General features: G+C 38.3%; 2 protein-coding genes across 2 annotated transcripts; both read left to right on the top strand.

The window, feature by feature from the left end:
- Positions 1–479: 479 nt before the first annotated feature.
- Positions 480–3,775, top strand: rpl35 (ribosomal protein L35). The gene is made up of 4 exons (XM_074637481.1): positions 480–636; positions 1,102–1,238; positions 2,408–2,489; positions 3,581–3,775. The coding sequence occupies exons 1-4, from the start codon at positions 634–636 to the stop codon at positions 3,728–3,730; spliced, it is 372 nt and encodes a 123-aa protein (XP_074493582.1). The 5' UTR covers positions 480–633; the 3' UTR covers positions 3,731–3,775.
- A 146-nt stretch (positions 3,776–3,921) lies between these two features.
- LOC141768942 (uncharacterized) lies at positions 3,922–12,552 on the top strand. The gene is made up of 4 exons (XM_074637480.1): positions 3,922–6,710; positions 9,037–9,146; positions 9,247–9,465; positions 12,146–12,552. Exons 1-4 carry the CDS (start codon positions 6,253–6,255, stop codon positions 12,280–12,282), a joined length of 924 nt encoding a protein of 307 aa, XP_074493581.1. The 5' UTR covers positions 3,922–6,252; the 3' UTR covers positions 12,283–12,552.
- Positions 12,553–12,954: the final 402 nt, after the last annotated feature.

Here is a 12,954-nt window from a genome sequence, read left to right as displayed (position 1 = left end):
TTAAACATGCACTATCTGCAACCATCTTGGACTCAAACCACTGCCGCACTTTACACTATACATCCTATATACCACTTTATAGACTGCACACATGCACGTATTACATTTATTTATTGCACATACTACATTTATTTATTGACGGACTGTACTATGTTCACCCATTCACTCTGTATCTTTTATATCTCTATTATTGTTTTTATAATTTTTGTATACCTTTACCTCTCCTTTGTTTCACTCTGTTTGCTGAAGTTGCTGCTTTGACACCTGAATTTCCCTCCGGGGATTAATAAAGGTTCATCTTATCTTATTTTATCTTATAAGGCTGCAACATATCAAAATGTGGACCAGATGAAGGAGTGTGACTACCTTCTGAATGCTCTGTATATGCTGTTTCCTTTAATTTACCTTTAGGAATAACTTAAATTCCTCAGGAATTGTAAAAAAAAAAAAAAGTTAAACCCTTTTTTCACATTTGCGTTGTTTCTGCATTTCCCCGCTCCGCCTGTCGGTGGCGCTGTTCGCATGATGTCACAGTCACACATTTAAAACGACGAAGAAGAAGCAGTTCTCCGGAAGCTACTTCCTCTGAACACGCGGTGCGTCCGGCCTTTCCAACAGGCATCGAGAAGAGAGATGGTGAGCAGCTCCAGACTCTCACTTTAACTATCATTTAATCACGTTTATCTCAACTAAACACCGCTAAATGTGTGTCAGACGCATACATAAGCTTCTTGGGTAGCTGTTCATGCATGAGTTGATGAGTAGACTGCTAGTTTAATGTAATAAGATGTTATATTACGGAGCGCTGGATCAGATCGACGGAGCTGCTAGCAGGGAGCTAATGGCAACATGGCTGCTGCTGATAGCATGATGGCTAAATCTGATATATAACATTAACAGATCACATACAGTCAGTGCGTCTTCGTACATATTAGTAGCAGACGGCTTGGATTGTCTATGTTGGGACAAACAGACATAATGATGTGAAAGAATAATGTGATTGGGTCTTTTAACCACATCGAGCCACGTTGAGGAGCTACTACCTGAGATCAATGCGCTGCTGTCACTTATACACATGTTTCTTCTTCTGTCGTGGTCCAGGCCAAGATCAAGGCAAGAGATCTGCGGGGCAAGAAGAAGGAAGAGCTGCTCAAGCAGCTGGACGACCTGAAAAATGAGTTGTCCCAGCTCCGTGTGGCTAAGGTGACCGGTGGAGCAGCCTCCAAGCTCTCCAAGATGTAAGTTCATTTATTTCGCACAATTTAAGACCAACATAAAAAATAAATAATAAACAGTGCAGGAAGAGGCAAAAACACCCACTGGGCTTATCTGAAGCCTCCACCTAGAGACAAGATTAATATAAAGAAATAATATGACTACTTAATAGTGATAACAATTAGGACTATATATATATATATATATATATATATATATATACCCTCCTGGGAACTGAGTTAAAAAAGTGTCTTCAAATTATTATTATTTTTTAACACAGCCCCTCACTGAGCTTCCTGAGCCTGTTTGGGACTTCAGCTTTTCCACTTTGGTCCTCTAGTCGAAGATGATACTTGTTGAGCTGATGTTTTGCTGATGCATTTTCAACTGCTTACCAAAAGACTGAGACTTGAGATGACCAGAGTGTTCCTCATAATCAGTGACTGTTTTTACATGCACTGAAATAATTCTGATTGAAACATTGATTTGGCTGTTGTGTTGCGTGGAAGTGTATGATTAGTGTTTGTGAGGAGGATATTGATTTAAATATCTATAAAGACTTCTGGGTAATTGTAACCAAACAACATTGTGAGTGGGAAAAAATAAAAAAAACATTAAAACAGATACATGGACATACAAGTTAACCTGGTGTATGAAAATGATCAAGCAGCCACCCAGTGCAGTGGTTCACTAGTGGACCGGGTTGCCCTGTTTTTAACACGATTGTCCCTGGCTATATGGTCGTGGTACATACAGGTACTGCCTTTAGTCTGTATAGAGAACCGTAGTCTGGCTTAGTGTAGTAGTCAGAGGCTGAACACCCTGCACCGTGATCAGATTAAAGATTTACAAATGTTAATATAATATTCAGAACTATATTGGGTTACTAATGTAACATGTGTCGGGTTCAATAAACCGTTGTAACATATAGGTTTGGATTCTCCGAAATCCACACTGCCGCCACAGAATACGGAAGAAAACAGTACAAATTGCAGTATTTTATAATGTTTAAGTCCTTTGAGTCAGTGGGGAGTTACACATGAGCAGGTTAACCACTCAGTGTAGAACAGTCATCTTGTGCAGTATTTTATTTCATGGTGGTTTTAACATTTATTCATTGAGACTATTTTACCAGTAAATCAAAACCTGCTGTGTAAAAACTGTCTGACTTTGTGGTGTTTTTTCATTGCAGCCGCGTTGTTCGCAAATCCATCGCCAGAGTCCTGACTGTAATCAACCAGACACAGAAGGAGAACCTGAGGAAGTTCTACAAGGTGAGAGCAACCAGCTATCTTGGATTGTAGTAACACAGCCCCTCACTGAGCTGCCTGAGCCTGTTTGGGCCTCCAGCTTTTCCACTCTGGTTCTCTAGTCAAAGATGATACTTGTTGAGCTGATGTTTTGCTGATGCATTTTCAACTGCTTACCAAAAGACTGAGACTTGAGATGACCTGAGTGTTCCCTCATAATCAGTGACTGTTCACATGCACTGAAATAATTCTGATTGAGACATTATTTTGATTTGGCTGTTAGGCACTGAGCAGACTGGGGATGTTAATTAAACTGCTGCACAAACCTGTCACTTTAGAAAAAAGATCCAACTAATGACTTCTAATGGCTCCTTCAAATGATGTAACATCAGTTTCTCTGCACAGCTGTCATGTCACTATCGTGGTTTTTGTGATCATTTCCATTAATTTTTTTCAAAGGGGTTTGAAGACACCATTCAGAAAATGGCCACAAGGGCACATTTGTATATTTCTGGTTATGGGACTTAAAGATGGGTAGTAGTAGGGCTGCTTGATTTATGGCAAAAATCAAAATCCCGATTCTTTTGGTCGATATTGAGATTACTCGTTGACTTTGTAAACATCATGTATTTAGAAAGAAAATTGTAGCCTAAATTTTAAATTTGTCGATTGAGTGCACTTTGAGAACAGAATTAAGAGACTAACTATGAAGAACTTTGTGCCCTTGTAAACAATTTCATCATAAGCACATTAGTTGTATAGATATGAATAGTGATGATGGCAAAAAAGCCACACCCATAAAGCATGGTAAATGAGACGGGGGTCCACGTTTGTTTATGTAGATTACCTTGTTTTCATAGTTGTTGGAAGCAAAAATCGTAATTGGAAGTCAATTAGTTGCACCGCCCTAGATTTAGGTGAATCTCCCTAAAATATCTTAGGTAAAACAGATGGGCTGCTTATTTGATAAATGACGACCTAATGTCGACTTAAGCCAAATGTCCAACCTTTCTAGACCTTAACAGTTTCAGATTAACCCTTTCCTGTCTGTCACTTTTCATTCTGACAAAATATATTTTTTAAGCTTTACTGAAAGTTAATTTAATTTGTTTCAGGGTAAGAAGTACAAGCCCCTGGATCTGAGACCCAAGAAGACCAGAGCTCTGCGCCGCCGGCTCAACAAGCATGAGGAGAGTCTGCGGACCAAGAAACAGCAGAGGAAAGATCTCCTCTACTCCATCCGCAAATTTGCAGTCAAAGCTTAAAGGCTTTTTCTATTGACAAAATAAAATCTGTGTTAAAGACAAGAATCGTCTGTGTAGTATTTTTATCCACAAACGTCATTGCGTACCTCCCAAGGACTGTAATCAACCAGACACAGAAGGAGAACCTGAGGAAGTTCTACAAGGTGAGAGAACCAGCTATCTTGGCTTATAGTAACACAGCCCCTCACTGAGCTGCCTGAGCCTGTTTGGGACTTAAACTTTTCCACTTTGGTTCTCCAGTCGATGATGATATTTGTTGAGCTGATGTTTTGCTGATGCATTTTCAACTGCTTACCAAAAGACTGAGACTTGATATGACCTGAGTGTTCCCTCACAATCAGTGACTGTTTACATGCACTGAAATAATTCTGATTGAGCCATTATTTTGATTTGGCTGTTCGGCACTGAGCACACTGGGGATGTTAATTAAACTAAACCTGTCACTTTAGATAAAAAGTTCCAATTAATGACTTATGATGGCTCCTTCGAATGATGTAACGTCAGTTTCTTTGCACAGCTGTCATGTAGCTATCCTAGTTTTTGTGATCATTTACATTAATTTTTCTTCGAAAGAGTTCGAAAATATTTTCTTGAGATCTTTAGCGGAAAGACCTCCTCCACTCCATCTGCAAATTTGCAGTCAGAGTTTTTCTTTTTCTGTAAATATGTTTTATTGATTTTCAAAGATTTTTTCCCACAAAAATAACAGATACAAAACATGTACAAGTCACACAAATTAGATACCATTTATCAGATCTGTTTACAAAGTTAAGTCGGCATTCCCTTCCCTATCCCCCTCCCTACCCAGTCTTTCTATTGACAAAATAAAAATCTGTAAAAGATAAGAATTGTCTGTGTAGTATTATTATCCACAAACATCATCACGTACACTTCAGTCACACTTGAACCAGTCATGTATAGCCATGAAGCAAATATGATCGATAATGATGAATGCAGTTTTCTCCGACCTCATTCATGTCGATGAAGCTTGTTATGAAACCAGGAAGCAGAAGAAACAAGGAACCTGCTGAGGTGTTAAGATTATATATTGGAAGTGGAAGTCTCATATAATTCCAGCTAGTGTTTGTTTCCTTACTGTTTTAGTGATGGGCAGATGAATCTTTGGGGTCTTTTTATTTGGAGTAGTCAAGCCTGTGTTAATAAATATGTAATACTTTAAAGTGAAAGGAATGAATGCATTATCCAAAAACCTTACATAAAATATGTTTTTTGCAGACCCAAAACCTCAGTGTACCTTATTGTAGTAGTTTAGGCCCTGCATCCACTGGGCTCCCTGTTTTAACTAAATGCTTGTTTGTTAAACAATTTGAAACGGTGATTTCACCGGAGTGATAGTGTCTGTATCATACGCCCATCTCTAGTCTTCTTTGTTTGGTGTAGAAGTGGAGAAAACTAGCAGCAGTATTTGATATTAATGATCACTTCAAAATCATTGTAACTTTATAATTACCAAGTAGCTCTGACCAGTTTGTGTGGCTGTCACTAGTAAATTAAAGGGGACGTAGCTTGATAAACTCACCTTTTCAGGGTTGTGTCTACAAGGGAACCTACGAGTTAGGGAAACTCTTACGAGATGGTTAAGGCATTGACCTCAAATAATTAAGGTTAAGTATTGATCTCAAATAATTAAGGTTAGGATAAGTTGTTGGCTAGCAGGTCTCATGCGAGATTTTGCAGATTTCAGATCAGATTTAGCAATTTGTGGGTTACCTTCTAGACAACCTTTTTTAAGTGCTTGTGCGCATACATTTGGGTATCGGGAGTGCCTACCAACCCACTGTGTGAAATGTGAAATAAGACGACCCAGTCATTTGTTGGGCTCTCTAGATCAGAAAACATGATTCAACAAGCCATTCAGATTTGGCTCCCCTTCCTATGTCACATGCAGACTCATAGAGAGGCAAAGTTCCGTCCCTTCCGGTGGACCAAAAAAAAGGTGAATTTTCAAGTCAAGAATGTCTAAGTTTGTTGTAAAACTGTTGAAATATAACTGTGAAAATGTGTAATTTAGAAAGACTACACATTTGTTTTATTTGTGTGTGGTCATAGCTAAGTTAGCCAGCAACCGATGACTGCAATATGAGAAAATAATGAGTGAAAAGGTAGATTTAGAAATGAATACAATGGATTCAAACAATGACACAGCATCACTACTCATCCCAACTTGCAGACGTCTATTGTTGTCTCTGAATTGCAAAGCTGCTTGTCTAGACGAATTTGGATTGAAGATAATTCTCATAATTTAAAGGATCAGTTCACCCAAATACTTTCCTCCACTTCCCCTACTTATATATAGATAGTTTGGGTTTTTATATCTCCATGTTTTCTGACATCTGAATGGGCTTGCGTTTGTGGTTCTCAAAGCACTGCAAAATTATATTTGCAAAACTCAAGTGCATCAGGTTTTTCCAGTATTCTAATCCACAGACATACACCCTGTCTGCTGCCTGTGTTTTGCTGCATTTGGAAAGACACTGATCTGAGCACAGTGGGCCTTGGGAATGCCTGGAATGGCAATCACCTTTATTCTAATTACTTTCCCACCATCACCATGCTGTCAGCTGCTCTTTAGTTACCTAACAACACGCAACTTGTCCCCATCATGTGCACTGGTGCACACCGTCACCATGAGCCTTCCAACTGTCTTTCTCACTCTCTTAGTCTGTTTCAACACCTCGTTTTCCTCATCTCTCTCCGCTCATCCCAACTCTGCTAAGAAGTCGGGCTGCTTCAAAGTCAACAACTGCAAATGCATCATGAAGGATGGGAGCGGGGTGATAAACCTGAACGCTATGGGAGATGCAGAGGGTTTCCTGGGCCGTCTGAAGCCCGTGTCAGCAGAGAACATGCCAGTCAGTGAAGAGATCCTCATGTCCTTCAGTCCCTGCCAGCCCTTCTCACAGCCAGAGGACCAGATGGGAACTGACTGTACCAACGTCGCTGCATGTCTCATCATCAGGTATATTCACACTATATGACCATGTAGTTATTCTGACTTTTTCAGCCTTTTCATTGAAGCAAAGTATGTACTTTTACCCCTGTCCATCTCTGTAACTGTAGGCATTGTAACTTTGACCCCTTCCACTCACTCACTACGATTGCTATACAATAAGAAATGAAGGTTATTCCACACTACTTCATCCACTTCACAATTGAATACATACAAGGTCACAGCTGCATCTTGACACTCAGTTCTCACCAAATGTAGAGGACTAAGATACATCAGGCTTTGGATACACACAGTAGTATAGGATCAGTTCATTGCTGGCTTTGGAAGACAGAATGTTTATCTTTTAATGGCTAAATGACTCTAAAATAGCTTTTTGTATCTAGCTACTGTTTTTGTCTCGGTTTCTTGTCGATCACAACGTGTTGACATTAATCAACAGAAATGTTTTTTTGGAAGCATGTTTCCAACATTACCTCTGATTGTGAATATACTGATTTAGAACACTGACTGGCTGGTGGTCAATGTATGTAAACTCTCCGTTCTGATTGGATATGTTAATAATAGACATGTTGAGCTGTTTAAACCAGCAGTTCTGACTGTGAATATGCTTTATTGTTGCAATTTCTACTTAAAAACAAAGTGAAGTTGATGTTAAAGTCAAGTTTTGTTTTTTTTATTTATAAGGTTGAGTTTTTCGACATTAGATGAATGTGACTTGTATCTATGCCTCTGCTTTTGGTCAGTGGTGGAAGTATTCAGATCCTTCACTCAATTAGAAGTACCAATACCACTCGTAAAATACTCCAAAGTCCTGCATTCAAAACTTAAGTAATGTACAGAAGTGTTATCAGCTCTGAAGCACAACGTTTGAGAACAGCTGGTCTAAGCTTTTAAGGGAACATCATGCTCATTTCCAGGTTCATACTTGTATATTGGGTTTCTAGAACATGTGTAAATGCTTCAATGTTCAAAAAACACATTATTGTTCTCATAGTGTCTGAATATACCTGTATTCATCCTCTGTCTGAAACGCTCCGTTTTATCACCTGTCTCTTTAAGAAAAAAAAGTCCAGTCTGCTCTGATTGGCTTGCGAGAAAAATATGGTGCACCTTTGCAAAGGTAGTTCTCAAGCTGTGGGCGGTATATTCTAATGAGCCTGCATGTGACATACTGTAGGAAGGGGAGTTGTTTTTCTGATCAAGGCAGCCACAAAAAAACTGACTGGGTTATTTCACAGTTTGTGGGTTGGTAGATACTCCAGATACCCAACTCTATTTGCACAAGCACTGACAAAGTGAGTTTTTCATTATATGTCCCCTTTAACAAAGCATTGTATTTTATAAACTTATCATATTTTGGGGCGTTACAGATGCTCTTATATAAACATAACGAAATGTAAGAAGATAGAAATAAAGGAGTAACATGTAAATTATGTACATAATGCTACAATATTGTACATATTGCTACAGTATAAACACAATATATATAAAGAAATATAAGTAAGTAATGAAATTAAAAATAAGAAATGAGAATTATGCAATATGTGCAAATATTTGCATTAAGACATGCAATGTATAACATATAACCACAGTGCAAATAAGGCAATACAATACAACATGTTTATAAGTAAATACAAAAATGCTGAGAAGTGGGTTCTATGAAGTGTGTTAAATATAAATGAGAGAATGGTATAAATAAGAATTAAATTGAGTATTTCTTAAAATGTACAGTAATGCAGTATTGCACAGTTGAATTATTGCACAAATTATTGTTGAGTTAAGTCCGTTAAGTTATATATACATATATATATAACATATACATATGCATGTATATACAGTATATGATCAAGTCTAACAAGACTTGCTGAACAATTTGTCATATTGATTTGTGCAATTAGTTTCAAGGCCACCAGGGGGCACCCAAACACCCAAACTGAAAATGTGAAGACTTCCGTGCTTTTGTCACAACACTGTTCATATACTGATGTATTAACAGTTGTTTTCTTCACTAACTGTAGTTGATTTACATTTTGCACATTAAAAAGTTTATTTCAAAACAGTGAATTATTTGGAAAATGTTTGTCTACACGTTGTGTGTCTGTCTGAGGGATGTTAGGATGGGGAAGAGATGGGCTGAATTTCTGCAAAGGGCCCCAAAAAAGACTGGCCATACAAAACGGAGCAGTACATGTCTGGGAGTACGGCAACTGCTCGTTTTTTTTTTTTTTTTATTGAATTCAGCATTGAATCTTTAGAAAAATGTTCCGATCCATCTGCTTTACTCAGCTGTCAGGTGAATCCCCTGTTGTTATGTGATATTTTTCCATGTGAATAGGTACCACAAGCTCAACAGATACATTAGCCGCTACATGAGCTATGGGAGACATGAAGGGAATGAATTCCACTACAACGACACCCTGAAGATGCTGTCGGTCTCGTACTTCGGTGAGCTATAAAACACGAGCATTATGTCACAGATCATTTTTGTCACTGTAGTGTGTATTTTGACCCGATAGCCTGTCTTCTTCTTCTTCTCATGTCCCAGTTCATGACGAGAAGCCGCTGACAGTCGTGCACTACCACTGTAATCCAAACCAGTCCACTTCTCTCATCCGGGACCAGAGCTTCGGCACCGAGGAGCCCCTGCAGATCTGGGTGGAGAGCCCCTGTGCTTGTCCAAATGCCTGTGCCATGGGAGATCTGGGTGTAGGCACCATCTTCCTCATCATCCTCTCTGTCAGTGCTGCTGCATACTTCATCCTTGGTAATGATTTACATTATATTCAATTTAGATACTGCCAATAAAGTAAAGTGCAAGAATTAAGGGAACAAGACTAAAAGTCCTGTTCCGGGCACTATAGTCTGCAGACTCCAACGTTTATTACACAACACCATAGTGTTGCATGGACTGTTTTTTTTTTTACATCAGTAGTAAGAAAGTAAGTAACTTTATTTGTTTAGCACCTCTCAAGAGCAGAATGTCACCAAGTGCTTCACAAATACAGACTTAAGAAGAATAAAAACAGCAGTCTTCAGCGTGGTGTTATAGAACAGAATATGCAATCTCCAAATTAAAAGGCCTCTTCCTCTCGGAGCATGAATGAGCAAGTAATAATTTAGGTTTAAGAGCGGGATTAGAAGAATAACTACAGGATGATTAGGATTAAACCTTAATTGCCATTTAACTTGCTGAGCGAGGCCCAGTAGATTTTGATGATGAAGTATATTCAAAATTAATTTCTTTTCTTTTTTTTTTGTTTATAGTGCAATACAAGTGAACAACATGAAAACAAACATATACAATATACGACAGTACAAGACAAGCAGGAGAAGTAGACTCAAATTAACCAGCACAAAAGAGTAAGAGGCAACAATAACAACAACAATGAGAAAAAAAAGGATTTGGTTTCCTCATTTTATTTATCAGGGGATTACCAGAATTATTACACCGTGTCCTCCGTTGACAGTGGTGTAATTTGTACTTTACTATTTCCATTTCGTGTCATTAATACGTCTACTATACGACATTTATCCGTCAGCTAGTTACCAGTTACATTTTACATACCACATCAACATTTTATAAAATATGATACACTGTTTTCAATTTAACTTAATTTACAAAACAAAAGTTGTAAAATAGTTCAAATTAGCTCCATCTGCAACATTGAAATTCAGCTACACATGAATGCATCAGTATTAGTAAACCCTCCAACACTGTAATATATAATAATATAACACTGACGGACGCCATTCAGCTGCATAATAAGCACTTTTAATTTGAATACCTTAAAAACGCTTTGCTGATAATAACCCTTTGAATTCAAGCCATTCCTCGTATGGAGTATTTTCAAAATGTTTTTGACACGTTCATGTACCAAAGACAGATTACCAGTCTTAGACCCCTTTAAATTCATTAGCCCTTATCTCACTTTTGATTGCTCTGCAAAAAAACAACCGCTGTGAAAAAATGACGCACGGATTGCGCTCCAGCTGTGGAAAAACATCTTAAATTCTCATTTTGCTGGATTACTTTATGTACTGCAGCATGTGCTGTATGTTTATATGGAGGCCCATTCCTGCCAAGAAAATAACAAAAAATATCAAAATGGGAGTGGGCAAATATGCTGCTTTATGCAAATGTACGCATGTATTTATTATTGGAAATGAATTAACAACACAAAACAATGACAAATATTGTCCAGAAACCCTCACAGGTACTGCATTTAGCATAAAAAAATGTATGCTCAAATTGTGGAGGAATTTTTAGAGCAATTAATTGGAGACTGAAAAGTGGACCGGAGCCCAGAGTAACACTACACTGGAGGTTTATTAGTGTCTTGAATTCAAGAAGAATCGAGTCAGCAAATACAAGTCAACACGTGTGCAGCTAACCCAATCAAGAGGAGCCTCCCCTCAGAGAAGACTATTTGCTGCAGGCAAACAGGCAAGATAACCCAAACATGGTAATTGTCTATAAAACAACACCTGGATATCAGTGAGTCAGGAATGTGTGCACATGTCTGCCACAACCTTGGGAGGTAGACAAGAAAACAGGCTGGTCGATTATCAGAGGCCTTCAACATGTACCGGGGGTAGTTAGACACAGCTAGAGACTGACCAGTGACCTGCAGGTACCCAGCAAATGGTTTTAATATATACATTACAGAGAGAAAGGAGGGGGGGCTTTCCGAAGGAATAATTCCTTAACACAAATCATAACATGCCAAACTGCAGCCCAACAGGCCACAACAGCTGTCAGTGTGTCAGTGTGCTGACTTGACTATGACTTGCCCCAAACTGCATGTGGTTATCATAAAGTGGGCATGTCTGTAAAGGGGAGTCTCGTGGGTACCCATAGAACCCATTTTCATTCACATATCTGGAGGTCAGAGGTCAAGGACAATTTTTTTCTCACCATAATTTAGCGCAAGTTTGGAGCGTTATTAAGCCTCCTTCAAGACAAACTAGAGCCCGCTACAACCTAAAAATCGCAAATTGCATTAATGCATTAAAGAAATTAGTGGCGTTAAAACAAATTTACAAGAGTACGATTTTGACATACTCGGTTGAAAAGAAGAGCTAATTCCAAGATACTCCGTCATATCTCATCTCTCATAATATAAACTTACTATTAATTTAAGTTACCATCATCAAAGTACTCACTATCTCATAATTAGGAGTTATTTTATAATTTGTATTTCGTATAATTTATTAGAATTTTATCATTTTGATTTAGTATCTCATAATTTTTCACTTTGAATCTTTTACTATATTGACTTACTATAACTTTCATACTGAATTTATATATTATACCTACCTTTTCATAATTTCTTTTCCTGGTGGGAATGGACTTCAAGGGATGACAGAATGAGTTTAACACACACACAGTTTCAATCAGTCTCTATTTCTATGTGACTTTCATCTCCCCTCCGTTCTGCCGACAGGCTCCTGCGCTCTGAGGCCTTTTCGGAGCAGCAGTGGATTCCAGATCTCTCCGGAGCACAGTGTGTGGTGTATGATCTGCTACCTCTGTACTGAGAGCAGGCCAGCGAGAAGACACTACACAGACATGACACACTGAGCGATAAGCAGCTGCACGACGCCTGGAACACTGCAAGATGTCTCGACGTGACATGAGGTTTGACCTAAAGGTGTCCTGTCCCACGGAGGGCCGAGAGTCAGCGTGGCTTTATTTTACAATTTGCTGAAAGTGTCAGGCTAACGTTTACAGAGCAGCATTGTATGGACTTCATCAGTACATGATAAATGTCTTTTGGTTTGGTTGTTTTGCATAAAATATTTTGTATGTGTCGGTATAATTTAATAAATAAAAAAAAATTAAGGTATTTGTTAGACATAATGCAAAAAAAGCCTTTGAAAGAAAAAACTAATCATTTAAAATGTGAAAATCCTACAAAGTAACCTTTGGGATTAGATCTATTTTGCTGATAAGGAAACTTACTTAACCGTGGGCGTGTTGAACCGTTGCACCAGCTACAATCTTAGAACACAGTTCATGAGCCCGCAGGTGTCTTTTATAGATACAGTTTTTTCTTTGCCTGGTTTGGTTAAAAGAATGATTAGAAGACTAGAAGACTTACATAGTCTATTACACAGTTAATGTCAAAATTACAAAAAACGTGTGCACAGAAGCAAACAAAGCAGACATCTTAAAGCAAAGTTGATGGTGAATTATATAATACATTGTTCATTTTTCCAAGTGTGGCATCTTTGACTATTAAAAACAACATCA

Source organism: Sebastes fasciatus, chromosome 6 (genome assembly GCF_043250625.1).
Source record: "Sebastes fasciatus isolate fSebFas1 chromosome 6, fSebFas1.pri, whole genome shotgun sequence".
Lineage (NCBI taxonomy): Eukaryota > Metazoa > Chordata > Actinopteri > Perciformes > Sebastidae > Sebastes > Sebastes fasciatus.
This window is presented reverse-complemented; position numbering and strand designations above follow the sequence as displayed.